Source organism: Melanerpes formicivorus, unplaced genomic scaffold, assembly GCF_026170545.1.
Source record: "Melanerpes formicivorus ecotype bairdi unplaced genomic scaffold, bMelFor1.0.p_v2 SCAF_26, whole genome shotgun sequence".
Lineage (NCBI taxonomy): Eukaryota > Metazoa > Chordata > Aves > Piciformes > Picidae > Melanerpes > Melanerpes formicivorus.
This window is the reverse complement of record NW_027142378.1, coordinates 7,940,239-7,953,396: the sequence shown is the minus strand read 5'-3', so window position 1 is coordinate 7,953,396 and position 13,158 is coordinate 7,940,239. Positions and strand designations below refer to the sequence as shown.

Sequence of the window (13,158 nt, the reverse complement as noted above, 5' to 3'; positions counted from 1 at the left end):
TTCTTCAAGATGAAGTGATTACTCTGTGTTTAATGTGCTTGAAAAACACACAGGTTAAGCTAAGAAGTTAATGAATGCTCAAAATAGAATTAGAAGAACATTGAGAGTGACAAAAACTCTGCTATTTTAAAACTGAAGCCAAAGAATGGCTTTCTCTGCCTTTATTTTAAGCTTAAAAAGCACTTACAGCTTCAGCACAATTTCAGAATACATCAGATTGAGTCAGAAGGGCTAAAAAGGAAGTATTTTGGATTCAAGGATTCTTTATGGCCTTCAACACAGCAACTGGTTTGTATCTAAGAAGCATAAGTTGCAAGTAACAAGTTGAAAAGGCAAAATATCCCTTTCCAAGAAGTTTGACTCAACATCATTTAGACAGATTCCCTCCATGCTCTGCCCTCACAAGGGAATTCTGGTTCAGAGATGTTGTGGGAAAATGCACTCAAGGGTGCACATATCAGATCCACACTATCTTGGAAGTGAAGGAAGGTCAATGAAGAAGCAAGAAAAATATTCTTCCAAGAAGAAAGCCTTAAGGTCAGCTTGATTGCTTGAAAATCTCTGTGGTCCCTAAAGATCTACAGATGCCTCTAGCTACAAAGAGCCAAAAGATGTTTCTACCACAAATTTATTAATGAATGCCATGCAATTATTTATTAAATAATAGAACATGAGTGAGAAGGGATGAGCACATTTCTGAGAAGCAACAGATGTCACATCTTGGTAGTAAGAAGAATAATGGCTCTAGTCAAATTAATTCATATTTTAACTGTAAACACATTAACAGGAAGCAGCCTCAGCACTCAGAAGCCATGCCACTTCAGATTGACAGCCAGCTTCTTTAAAAAGCAGTTTGACATATTTACAAGCAAATGTGAAGATAATGTATTCAATCTACTTCTGCATACAACAACTGTAAAGACATTCAAGATGAGACATGACAAGGGAAAGACATTATTAAGTTATCAATCAGGGCTTTTTTTCCCCCTCAAAAGATTACATAGAATAGAATAAACCAGGTTGGAAGAGACCTTCAAGATCATCGTGTCCAACCCATCAACCAATCCAACCCACCTACACAACTAACCCATAGCACCAAGCACCCCATGAAGTCTCCTCCTGAACACCTCCAATGATAGCAACTCCACCACCTCCCCGGGCAGCCCATTCCAATGGGCAATCACTCTCTCTGTATAGAACTTCTGCCTAACATCCAACCTAAACCTCCCCTGGCGCAGCCTGAGACTGTGTCCTCTTGTTCTGGTGCTGGCTGCCTGGGAGAAGAGACCAACCTCTGCCTGTCTACAACCTCCCTTCAGGTAGTTGTAGAGAGTAATAAGGTCACCCCTGAGCCTCCTCTTCTCCAGGCTAAACAACCCCAGCTCCCTCAGTCTTTCCTCATAGGGCTTGTGTTCCAAACCCCTCACCAACTCCGTTGCTCTTCTCTGGACTCGTTCCAGCAAGTCAACCTCCTTCCTAAACTGAGGGGCCCAGAACTGGACACAGTACTCGAGGTGCAGCCTAACCAGTGCAGTGTACAGGGGCAGAATGACCTCCCTGATGATGTTAAAGAATACTTGGTAAAAAACATCAAGGTCAAAACAGAAGACAAATTAGCCAGCACTTACTTCAGGTGGTTTTCTACCTAGAAGCAGGTAAGTAGCCATGACTTCATCGTACTTTTGGTTTACTAAGGATTCATGGATTTCTTCTCTTGAAAAGCCCATTGTGACCATGATGTCTACAAAGCAAGAAGAGCAAGATACATTAGTAGAGTAAATGTTTGGGTTTCATGGCAACTTAACAATGGAAGTAAAAGAAAAATCCTCATAATTGATGAGATAACTGGGCTTCAACTCAACTGCTATCATCGTTGGTGTGAAAAATCTAACAGGCTACAGCTCCTCTCTTTCATTGTTGTTTTCTTCTGGAAAACTCTCAACTAGGTCATTCAACATAATTCAACATCAAATGTTACTCACCAAACACTTAAATCACTGACAAGTAGAAGCTACAACAAGCTACAGGGCAAACACAGTATCTTTCTCTGACCACGGATAAAACCCACTACCCTCAGCACAAAATCCGCTTCCCTCTGCCTCTTGGATTCTCTAAACTTATTTGTCTCTTGCTGTGCCTGTGGATTCATGCCAGCTCAGTCAAATCACAAAAGTAGTTACAAGAACAGTACTGTAATGAAATTTTCCCTTTAAATAATGCAAAAAATTTAAACCATTTCAGTTGTGCAACGAGTTTGCCTCTCCAATAAGAGAGTTTCGTTTGATGCACAACAGAAAATTCCCTATGTACATCAGATGCAGTATCCTTGTGAAAAAGCCTTACCTATTCTCTTGGTGTCATTAAAATCTGGTTCAGGCTCAGTATATGGCTTCAGTTCTTCTTCTTCATGGCCAACATTCATCCATCGATCCTTCATAATTTGCTAAGGAAAGAGATGAGCTTGAGGTCAATGTGTCATTTGCCACACCTGATAAAATCCATGCCAGCTGGTCTGGGCCAAAGCAATCAAAATTAATAATCTGAATGGTGCTCTTTTCTTCACCCTTTCTCCATCTTAGTGTCCTCTTTTATATTTTACATCCTTTTTTTTTTCCCATTAGCTCATTATTTGCATGCTGTAACACAATCCTCCTGCTCAAAATACCATAAAAAGGACTGAGAGAAAAACCCCTGCAGTTTCAACACCAACAACTATGTCATTTTGTACCCTTCTCTTCCACCATCTCTTCATCCCAACTGGTTGAGTAACTGACATTCATTCATGCCCTAACCTTAAGATCGTAGTATCATAGTATCATTCAGGGTTGGAAGGGACCACAAGGATCATCTAGTTCCAACCCTCCTGCCATGGGCAGGGACACCCCACACTAGATCAGGCTGGCCAGAGCCTCATCCAGCCTGGGCTTAAACACCCCCAGGGACGGTGCCTCGACTACCTCCCTGGACAACCCATTCCAGGGCTTCACCACTCTCATGGTAAAGAACCTCCTCCTCACATCTAGCCTGAATCTCCCCACCTCCAGCTTCATTCCATTTCCCCTAGTCCTATCTCTACCTGACATCCTGAGAAGTCCTTCCCCAGCCTAGATGTTACTAAACTACTACAATACTACCACCTCTACCATACCAAACTACTCCTTCAAATAATAACAAAGGAAGTTTAGGAACTACAGAGCATTGCAGCAGTGTGCTGATGCTTCCTACAGTAATTCATTTCAAGACTGTGATGCCAACTGGTCATCTTTTCCTATGGATCTTCTCACTGCACTTGACCTAAATAGGTTCACAGTTTGGCTGAAGGGAGAAATGCCTCTTAACTCTCTCTATGCCATGCAGATGTTTGCTTAAAAGTTTTCTCCTGCATTCTTTGGAAAACTGCCTTCTGCTGTGGTCCAGACCTTTTATATGCCTGCAAGGTAGAGTCCCTTAATCACCACCACCATGATTCCCCCTTAAGAATATATTGATCTTTTTAAACAGCTAAAAACATTTTCCCTCCCACAGCAACAGGCACATAGGACTCTTTAGGGACAGATGCTAATATTGCTCACTAGATTGATAGAAGAGTGAAACAAGTGCCAGCAAATTGTTTCCCACAGGCTCCAAATATGCCTTGCAAACACCAAATTAAATTATTTCTCACAAAGAACAAACAACTCAGTTTTCCAGTGATAAAACCAAATTCTTTGTATGTTGTGCTGCTGCTGCCAAATGACAGACCCAAATAGCTCTATCCTTACAAGCACAACACAGGAATTTGTATCTGGCCCAGTTAATGTTTTGCTGACAATAAGACTCAGAATATTTTTCTTAAAAGTTTTGCCACAGAAGTGATTTTTTTGGGTGGGCTTTTGAGGGGCATAAAGGGCACAAGCCCTTCGAGGAGAGGCTGAAGGAGCTTGGATTGTTTAGCTTGGAGAAGAGGAGGCTCAGAGGAGACCTTCTTGCTGTCTACAACTACCTGAAGAGTGGCTGTAGCCAGGAGGGGGTTGGTCTCTTCTCCCAGGCAACCAGCACCAGAACAAGAGGACACAGTCTCAAGCTGTGCCAGGGGAAGTTTAGACTTGAGATGAGGAGAAAGTTTTTCACAGAAAGAGTTGTTAGCCATTGGAATGGGCTGCGCAGGGAGGTGGTTGAGTCACCATCCCTGGAGGTGTTCAAGCGGGGATTGGATGTGGCACTTGGTGCTGTGGTCTGGTAGTCATGAGGTCTGTGGTGACAGGTTGGACTTGAAGATCTTTGAGGTCTTTTCCAACCTCATTGACTCTATGAGTCTATCCAACACCTCTCTGCAGGGACAGGATGGAATTTTAGAAGCACTGGGTAACATCACTATCTAAAATGAAAAGGGGGGAAAAAAACCACCAAAACCCCCAAACAAACAAACAAAACAACCAACCCCAAACAAAAAACAACCAAAAACCCCAAAACCCAAACGCCAATCTGAAGAGAAACTGATGAGAACACCTAGCAAAGTGAAGTAAGAGGAAAATCTGTTTTCCCAAGACTTAAACATGGCACAAAAAGCAATCTCACCATCTGCAAGTGACTATGCTCTTATCATTAAGTCCCCTAGACTATCATAAATACAAGATAACCAATATCAGTGAAGCGCCCTTCGCTGTTCTCTTCAGTACAGATTTTGTTCAAGTTAAAATTATTTATAGCATGTCACAAAATCAGCATTAGATTGAACTAAGCTGCATGCAGACAGAGCTCAGTAAATGCATGTTTCCTTGCACAGGTAGCATCCATTCCAGGAAGCCTTAGTCATGCCACTACAAACAAAAAGCTGCTTAAATGGGATTTGTTCTCTGGAACACCATCCACTGCTGCACAAGCATGCCTGGAAAGACGAAACAAAAGTCACTGGTGATTAACTCATGCAAATACTATTTTTGAACCATTCTATTTATTTTCTGCTCTACTTTCATCTCTATGGTAAGTAGAAGTTATCTTCAAAAAAATCTCAGTTGAAGAATTCACAAATTAGAACAGAACAGCACTGAGAGAGAGAGAGCTCTACACAAAGCGTTTGGGAAGTATGGGCTCCAGAGTTATCCAGCCACCTTGAACAAAACCACCTCTTAAAAACACTGAACCTTTTAAATGCTGTGTAAATTATGCACAGATATTCTACAACCCCCCTGAAAAGAAAACCTAATTTACTAACAAACAAAAAAAGAATGCAAAAAGCAAAGCCCAGTAGAAGCCAGCAAGGCGAATTCCAGCTGAGGGACACAGCAGGTATTAGCATATGTTAGGTTTTCCAGCTATTCTGAAACACAGCTACCAAAAAGGGAGAAAAGACAAGACTGAACAGAAAAAAAACCAGCAATTATTAGCTTGTGATACAAAGACTGCTTTGTATTTAGCTGTGTTATGGCATTAAAACAAAAATCCCACATAGTTGTGTATCTGTTATTCTTCTTGTATCAATACTTTCAGAAGTCATGCTGGAAAGAGTAAGTCAAAGATGCTTGTGGTACTGCCTGCTGCTGGTTTCAGTTTTCTGAATAACTCCACAATCTTGTCTGCTTTCCACACATTTTGAGCTAGCTCCATTATCTGACTGCAGCAAGTGGGAGCAGTTTGGACTTTGAAATGTTCTTACAAAGACAGTCTTTCGTCAGCTGCAATTGAGGTTAGATTTCATTAACACTTTCTGGTTTTAAGCTGGGTTGATTCTGGGACATTTTCCATTATTTTTTTGGCTTGTTTTAAACCAAGATGTTTGGACTCTTAAACCAGGAAGAACCTATCAGAGAATGCCAGGTTGGAAGGGATTCCAAGGATCATGTGGTTCAACCTTTCTAGGTGATAGTGTAGTTTAAATGAGATAGCCAGCACCCCGTCAAGCTGAGTCTTAATCTGACCTACACAGGGGAATCCACTGCTTTCCTCTGGGAGATGATTCCAATGTCTTAACTGCTCTCATGGAGAAAAACTTTCTTCTGGATTTCAATTGGTATCTCACCAGGAGTAACTTGTACCTGTTACCCCTTGTCTTTTCCATGTGACTCTTTGTATAAAGGGAGTCTCCACTGTGGTAGCCACTCTTTATGTACTGGTGCATGGTAATAATGTATCTCCTAAGTCTTCTCTTCTTAAGGCTGAACAAACACAGTTCTCTCAGCGAATAGAATAGAATAGGTTGGAAAAGACCTTTGAGATCATCAATTCCAACCTATCACCCAACACCATCTAATCAACTAAACCATGGCACCAAGCGCCCCCTCCAGTTCCTTCTTAAACACCTCCAGTGATGGTGACTCCACCACCTCCCTGGGCAGCCCATTCCAATGGCCAATCACAGAATAACCAAGGTTGGAAAAGACCTCAAAGATCATCAAGTCCAACCTGTCTCTCTTTATATGAAGAGTTTCTTCCTAACATCCAGCCTAAACCTCCCCTGGTGCAGCTTTGAGACTTCCAGTCCTCTGATCATTCTTGGGGCTGTTCTTCGGACATTTCCCAGCCTGTCCACATCTCTTTTGTACAGTGGGGACCAAAACTGCACACAGCAGCAATTGCCAAAAATTAAAGAAGTCTTAAGCAATTATGGTATTTTATACTTTTTCTTAGTCTGAAGCCCTCCTAAGACTTTTCCCCCCCCCAAGACGAAATTACTTACTTCCAAGCTGCCTCGCTTTATTGGATTCAGTACTAGTAGCTTCTTAAGTAGATTTTCACAGTCTGTGGACATATAGAATGGAATGCGGTACTTCCCCCTCAGTACTCGCTCCCTCAGTTCCTGTAAAATGAAGTTTTAATAGGTGAGCCTGCTAATGACATCAGAGTTCTCAAGAGAGTGAAAGCCAAGCTTTCATTCAGCTAACTGTACCTTTAGATTCTGACCATCGAAGGGCAGCGATCCGCTCACTAACGTGTACAGAATCACCCCAAGGCTCCACACGTCCACCTCAGGACCATCGTATTTCTTTCCTTGGAAGAGCTCCGGAGCAGCGTAAGGCGGGCTTCCACAAAAAGTGTCCAGTTTATTACCAACTGTAAATTCATTACTAAACCCAAAGTCTGCAATTTTAATGTTCATGTCTGCATCGAGTAGAAGATTTTCTGCCTAAGAGAAAGACAAAAGTGGAAAAGGGCAATTTATGGATCAAAGGGAGGTCAGTAAAGGAGGATATTATTATCGGTGTATTAATGTGCATTAGTGCACCAATAAATGCAAAAACATTTCTAGATTGTTTGCTACCTCTGTCTTTCTTGCAGAACAAAAGAAACTAATCCCCCTGAATACAGCACCAAAGACAACAGAAACTAACCCCCCTGAATATAGCACCAAGGACAAAAGAAACTAACCCCCCTGAATACAGCACCAAGGACAAAAGAAACTAACCCCCCTGAATACAGCACCAAGGACAAAAGAAACTAACCCCCCTGAATACAGCACCAAAGACTGAAAATTGACTTTATTTACTCAGGAAACTGTAACAGTTAAAATAGACTTGAATAGAATAGAATTAACCAGGTTGGAAGAGACCTTTGAGATCATCGAGTCCAACCCGTCATCCAACACTATCTATTCAACAAAAAGCAGCTAAACAGACCTGAAAGACAGTAAGTGAATCAACTTTGAAGATTTTCTTTTCTGGAAGAAATAATTGGGCTTTAGACTGAAGTATCTAGACATCTCAGAACAGCAGTTTCAGCTTTTCACAGGTTCATGCCAACTTCTGATGCCAAGGAGCATGAATCTAATCCCAGACATCATCTACCAGTTTGGTGAGGTAAACGTTAGAAGGGATTTGAGACTTGAAAACAAGATCTCTTCAGATTACAAGATTAAACACTTGAAGTTATGTGCAGGCTTTTAGCATTCTGTATCAAGAATTTCTCTCCCCTTCATTATTTGCATTTGCAGTAACAACATTGAGTAATTTGACACTCAAGAATTATGCTGTGATAAAAAAGAGCATGTATTCTACACCTGAAAATATGAATGCCTCTGCAGCAATCATCACGTGGATACACTGCATCACATACAGAGATGCAAGTATTCAAGAACCTGGAGAGTCAGGTTAGAGTGAGGTTGGAAAAATACAAAGAATACTGGGGGGAAAAAAAGTGCATTTATCAAAATGCAAGGATGCTGTGCCAGAAGTGCAGCACAACTGGGCAGTATTTACTCATCTAAATGGGTCCAGCTCCTGATGTCCGTATCAGCCAACACAGGAGCAGCACAGCAGTGCAGGAGTCCTTTTCATGAGGAAGACAGACATTAGGCAGAACAGAGGATTCACTCAATTGCCAAATACAGACATCTCCCATTGGATGCTGCTCTCAAAATGGAGCCCAGGAAAAAACCCACCACCAAATGAAAATTACCTTCAGGATTAGAGAACCAGCAAGCCAATTTGCTATTTGCTTTGATTAAAAGGGTAAAAGTTATTTTGTTTAGGTTTGTTTGCTGATTTCCTTTGGCTTTTAATAATTTCATTTGCATTCAATGAACACAACAGGAGACAATTAACTCAGTATATCAAGCCAGCAGCTACACAACAGAATTTAGCCTTCATCTGGAGTAAAATACAGCCCATTTTTACAAACTATCTATCCTGGAAAATACTTTGTTTTCCCAATTTACAGCCTGTAATCTCAGCTGGTTTCAGCTGATGTGCCTCCAGACAGACTCACAGAGATATCTTCCAGATTTGACAGCCTTCTACATTATACTGCACAAAGACTTCATTTTCCTTGTGGTGAAAACAGTACTGTCAGTGCAGCTGCTCTGTGATTACAATAGCCATCCTCGTTCAACAGTACTTTGCTACCCAAGTACCCCATGCTTTTAGGTTCCATACTCCAAACAACAACACCAGAAAAACTCTTTAGCATGCTGAATAGAAAGATATGCTGGTTGGTTACCTGTTCAGAGCAAAAAAAAAGCATTAACAGACCCTGCAACAGTAAGATCAATTTTGTGCATCACAGGCTGAGCAAAGTTGGAACTGGTTAGTGTCCTTCCTACACAAGCTGCTTATAATCACAGAACATTAAAAGGAGACAGTTTAACTACCCACAGGCCTTGCACTCCCGCCTCTTCTGCCAAATCAGCCTAGACAAACTTGCATTTTCTTGTATGTGTTCCAAGTTTAGTCTGAAGTAACTAACATTTGTTGGAGTTTACCCCCTTTCTGCTATTGGAAGTCAAAAAGGCTTATTAAGAAACCCCACAACAACTCTAAAGTGGTGCTGGACCTCTGCCTTGCAATGCCAACAACGTCAAGTGGTCAGTGTGTTAATATCATGGAGAAAGTCAACAGAAGCAGATGTCAATGCAGACACAGCTTTAAAATTGCTTCTTCCTTCTCTGCAGCTCCACAAGAAGAGGTTTTAAGCGAGGCAGAGATGACACAATGTTTGGAAAGAAGAGAAGAAGTTAGAATACCTCTTCAAAGCCATATGTTTAGGCCCTTTCCTGGTGGAACATATTTTCCATTGGCTAAGCTAACCAGCTCTCAGATATACCTAACACTGAACTTCTCAAATGAGTCTAGCATAACTCCATCCAAGAGAATGCAGAGTGAGAAAAGCAAACAAACAAAGGAATTATTTTGGAGCCTGCCTGTCTTTCATGTAGGAATGAGACCAGCAGCAGAGTACTTCTGGCAAATGGGATCCCATGTAAAGTGCTGCAAAGCAGTTTTGGATCGTCCTGTGAGCAATGTAGTGAGCCGTGTGTGCTATGGAACTAAGAAGTGGATGAGGGGTGGAGGCTCTAACAGGCTCTTGGGGAAAGAGCAAGGTAAAGGATGCTAAACAGCTACATGAGCTGATGCAGCAAGACTCAGTAATACAGCTGGGCTGAGCCAGCCAGCACCAGATAAGCATGACGAGATGGCCGGCTCCCTGCTCCCAGCCAAGTACAGGGCTGAGATAATCAGTGAAAGCTGCTTGTCCAGCCAAGCCAATAGGTCCCTTGGTGTGGCCTTCTGGAAAGCCTAACCACAGAGAATGCAGTAAGCTCTAGGGAGCTTGACAAAACATTCACAGGCTTCAAATCAACACACAAGGCAAGAAGAAATTATTTATGTCTACACTGAGATTTCCATGAGATCCAACCATTCCTTCCCTGCATTCTGAATTGTGCATGCTGGCCAGGCATCTCCAGCATCAGATGACAATGGTCCTGGGGCAGGCAGGACTCACCAAAAAAGGATGTATCATCCAGCACCATATGCACACAAAGAAGCTGGCAGATGGACAGGTATTAGGGAACAGATTTGTAAGGAAGAGGTTGAGACCAGGCTACAGTACATTTAAAAGAATTTAAGACAAAATGTAACTGGAAAAAAAACAAACCTACAGGACTTGTGCATTCCCAGCTTCTCACAAGTGTTTAGATGCCTTAGCCAAAAAGAACATACACCAGTGTTTTGATGTACAGACATCAAAGCAAGAACACAAGCCAGCTTTTAAGCAGATGAAGAGTTTGAGTCTAACTCACGTGACGTCTAAACCTGGCATGAACACTGACCTGCAATTGCTGAACTCTTAACATGTGTGTTTATACAGACAGATGGCTAAAAAGCATCAAAAAAAAGGAACTTCAACTAATTTTTGTTTACCTTTGATTTATTTTTCTGCCTGAATTAAACACTAGAGTATAAACCACAAGTTCAAGTGGATTAAAGCCCCAAGATATTTCTTATGAACCACTTAGAAAAGACTGTCTTATGTAACTTGCAATACATATTTTAACTGCAAATGTTTTAATGAAGTGGTGCAGACTGTTACCACTGAGCTTCTGCAGATTCAGTGTGTAGGTATCTGCATGTCAGCAGGTATAATTCTTTGGATAGCTTGTCTTTTGCTCAAAGCCAAAGCTGAAATGGAAGCAACGTATGTTCTATTCTTGTCTCTCCTCTGTTCCAACAGGCAAGCTACATATATTTTATTCTCCATTTTCTGAGGCACAAAAATACAGTGACAGTTCCCTCATTCACATGCTTGAGGCACTCATAAATAGTGGCAAGGACCAGAATAGAGAATGAAATTAAATCAATGCTGCCAGCCAGCAAAATGAAGAGTAAGTGAACAGCCTACCTTGAGATCACGATGAACTATGCACTTCTGATGACAGTACTGCACAGCAGATACAATCTGAAACACCAAGATGATCAGTAAGATGTTTTTATTTCAACCTCAGCACGGTTTTTCATGTATCATTTAGTAATTTAGCTGTGATTCAACAGACATTAATAAAGCTTTCATTTTTGAAAACACCCATTTTAAGTTTCCTTTCAGCTCAAATGCTAAAAAGCCCCCAAGAGAAGCTCATTTTCTTATGGGGAAAAAAAAAGGGGGGGGAAGATTAATACATACTTCTCAAGGTAACAGAAGAAACATCTATTTTAAGTGCAATAACTATCCAGAAAATCATTCCACCCCTAACCAAACAGCTGGATGTTCCAGCTCAGGTTTTTATCTTCTGACATAATTGCAGCAATTGAATTTTCATGCGAGCTTTCAGATACAGCTTTCACACATGTCTAGCAACACGTAGAGAACAGCAGGTTCAAAGCAGGGTTTTTTTTTAACATACTCATTATACACCTTGATTCTGAAAAACACCAAACTTCATCTCATTAAAGCTTTTCACAAAATAATCACTAAAACCAGAGTAAGAAAAGGATTGCAGACTTTCTCATTTTGGTAAGAATGTAAATCCTGTTACAGAAGAACCTTCGTACAAAACAGTTCATCAGCTGACACCCCTAGGTCTTGATAAGGATGGTTTGGGGGTGTTGGTTAATGAAAAACTCAACAAGAGCCAGCAATGTGCACTTGAAGCCCAGAAGGCCAGCTGTGTCCTAGGTTACATCAAAGTACGTGTGACCAGAAGGACACAGGAGGCAATTCACCCCCTCTAACCTGCTTTCATGAGACCCCCACCTGGAATACTGTGTCCATTTCTGGTTCCCCCAGCATAAGAGGGACATTGAACTGCTGGAATGGGTCCAGAGGAGGCCCACAGAGATGATCAGAGGGCTGGAGCACCACCCTTATGGGGACAGGCTGAGAGAGCTGGAGCTTTTCATCATGGTGAAGAAAAGGCTCCAGGGAGGCCTTATAGCAGCCTTCCAGTACCTCAAGGGTACAAGAAAGCTGGGGAGGGACTTTTTAAAAGGGCTTGTAGTGATAGGATGAGAGGGAATAGATTGAAGCTCGAGGAGAGCAGATTTGGAATGGATAGGAATTAGGAAGTGAGGGTGGTGAGACACTGAAATAGGCCACCCAGGGAGGTTGTGGATGACCTGGAGGTGTTTGAGGCCAGGTTGGATGTGGCCTTGAGCAACCTGGTCTAGTGAAGGGTGTCCATGCCCACAGCAGCAGGGCTGGAATTAGATGATCTTTAAGGTGCCTTCCAATCTAAACCATTCTATGAACCTATGACACAGCAATACGTGTGTCCTCATGTCAACATCTCTCTCTGGAACATGTTAAATTCTACAAGAGGCAAAAAAAAAAGAGAGACTGAAACATCAAGTGAGTCACAATAAAAACAAGTGCCTCTTGGGAACATCCACTAAAAAAAGGTATGTAAAACAGTCTTACTATTTTCAGATCGGACGTAGGAAGCAGATATTTTTCTCTTTGGGGATTTTTTTTTCCCCACACTCTATCTTTAATAAACATTACCACAACAATGACTTTATTTTGAAGTAAAAAAACAAAACCAAATTACACTCACACTTATGCCTAGCTGAAAACGTCACCAAAGAAACACACACAAGAAAGAGTGGATAGTAATTTCGTACCTGCCTGAATTTTGCGCGAGCCTCTTTCTCTTTCATTCTCCCATGTGCAACTAGGTAGTCAAACACCTCTCCTGACCATGACAAAGACAAAAGCCATCAGCCCTATTGACCATTTTTGACTGCTGTAAACAATCAGACTGTGCTTGAAAACATTCCCACCCCCACCTTCTTAAAGGGCAAGGAAACAGAAGCAGCCAGGGAAAACTCCTCTTTATTGTTTGCATTGCACTTCCTTTTTGAAGTCAAGAAACACAAAAATGGAACCCTTTGTACTAAAGATTCATCTTTTTAAAATCCATCTACTTTAAAAGCACTGAAAACAGCAACAACAAAATTTACTTCAATCATGAGA

The 13,158-nt window shown here is 41.5% G+C and overlaps 1 protein-coding gene across 7 annotated transcripts in view; it reads right to left on the bottom strand.

The window, feature by feature from the left end:
* MARK1 (microtubule affinity regulating kinase 1) overlaps positions 1–13,158 on the bottom strand; it is a 68,324-nt gene that overhangs the window by 15,761 nt on the left and 39,405 nt on the right. For all 7 annotated transcript variants that reach the window (XM_068153512.1, XM_068153516.1, XM_068153513.1 and 4 more), the window contains 6 exons: positions 12,807–12,877; positions 11,092–11,148; positions 6,866–7,102; positions 6,656–6,775; positions 2,344–2,443; positions 1,629–1,741 (listed from right to left, as the gene is read on the bottom strand). In XM_068153512.1, coding sequence (XP_068009613.1) covers positions 1,629–1,741; positions 2,344–2,443; positions 6,656–6,775; positions 6,866–7,102; positions 11,092–11,148; positions 12,807–12,877 — 698 coding nt within the window. The remainder of the gene's footprint in view (positions 1–1,628; positions 1,742–2,343; positions 2,444–6,655; positions 6,776–6,865; positions 7,103–11,091; positions 11,149–12,806; positions 12,878–13,158) is intronic.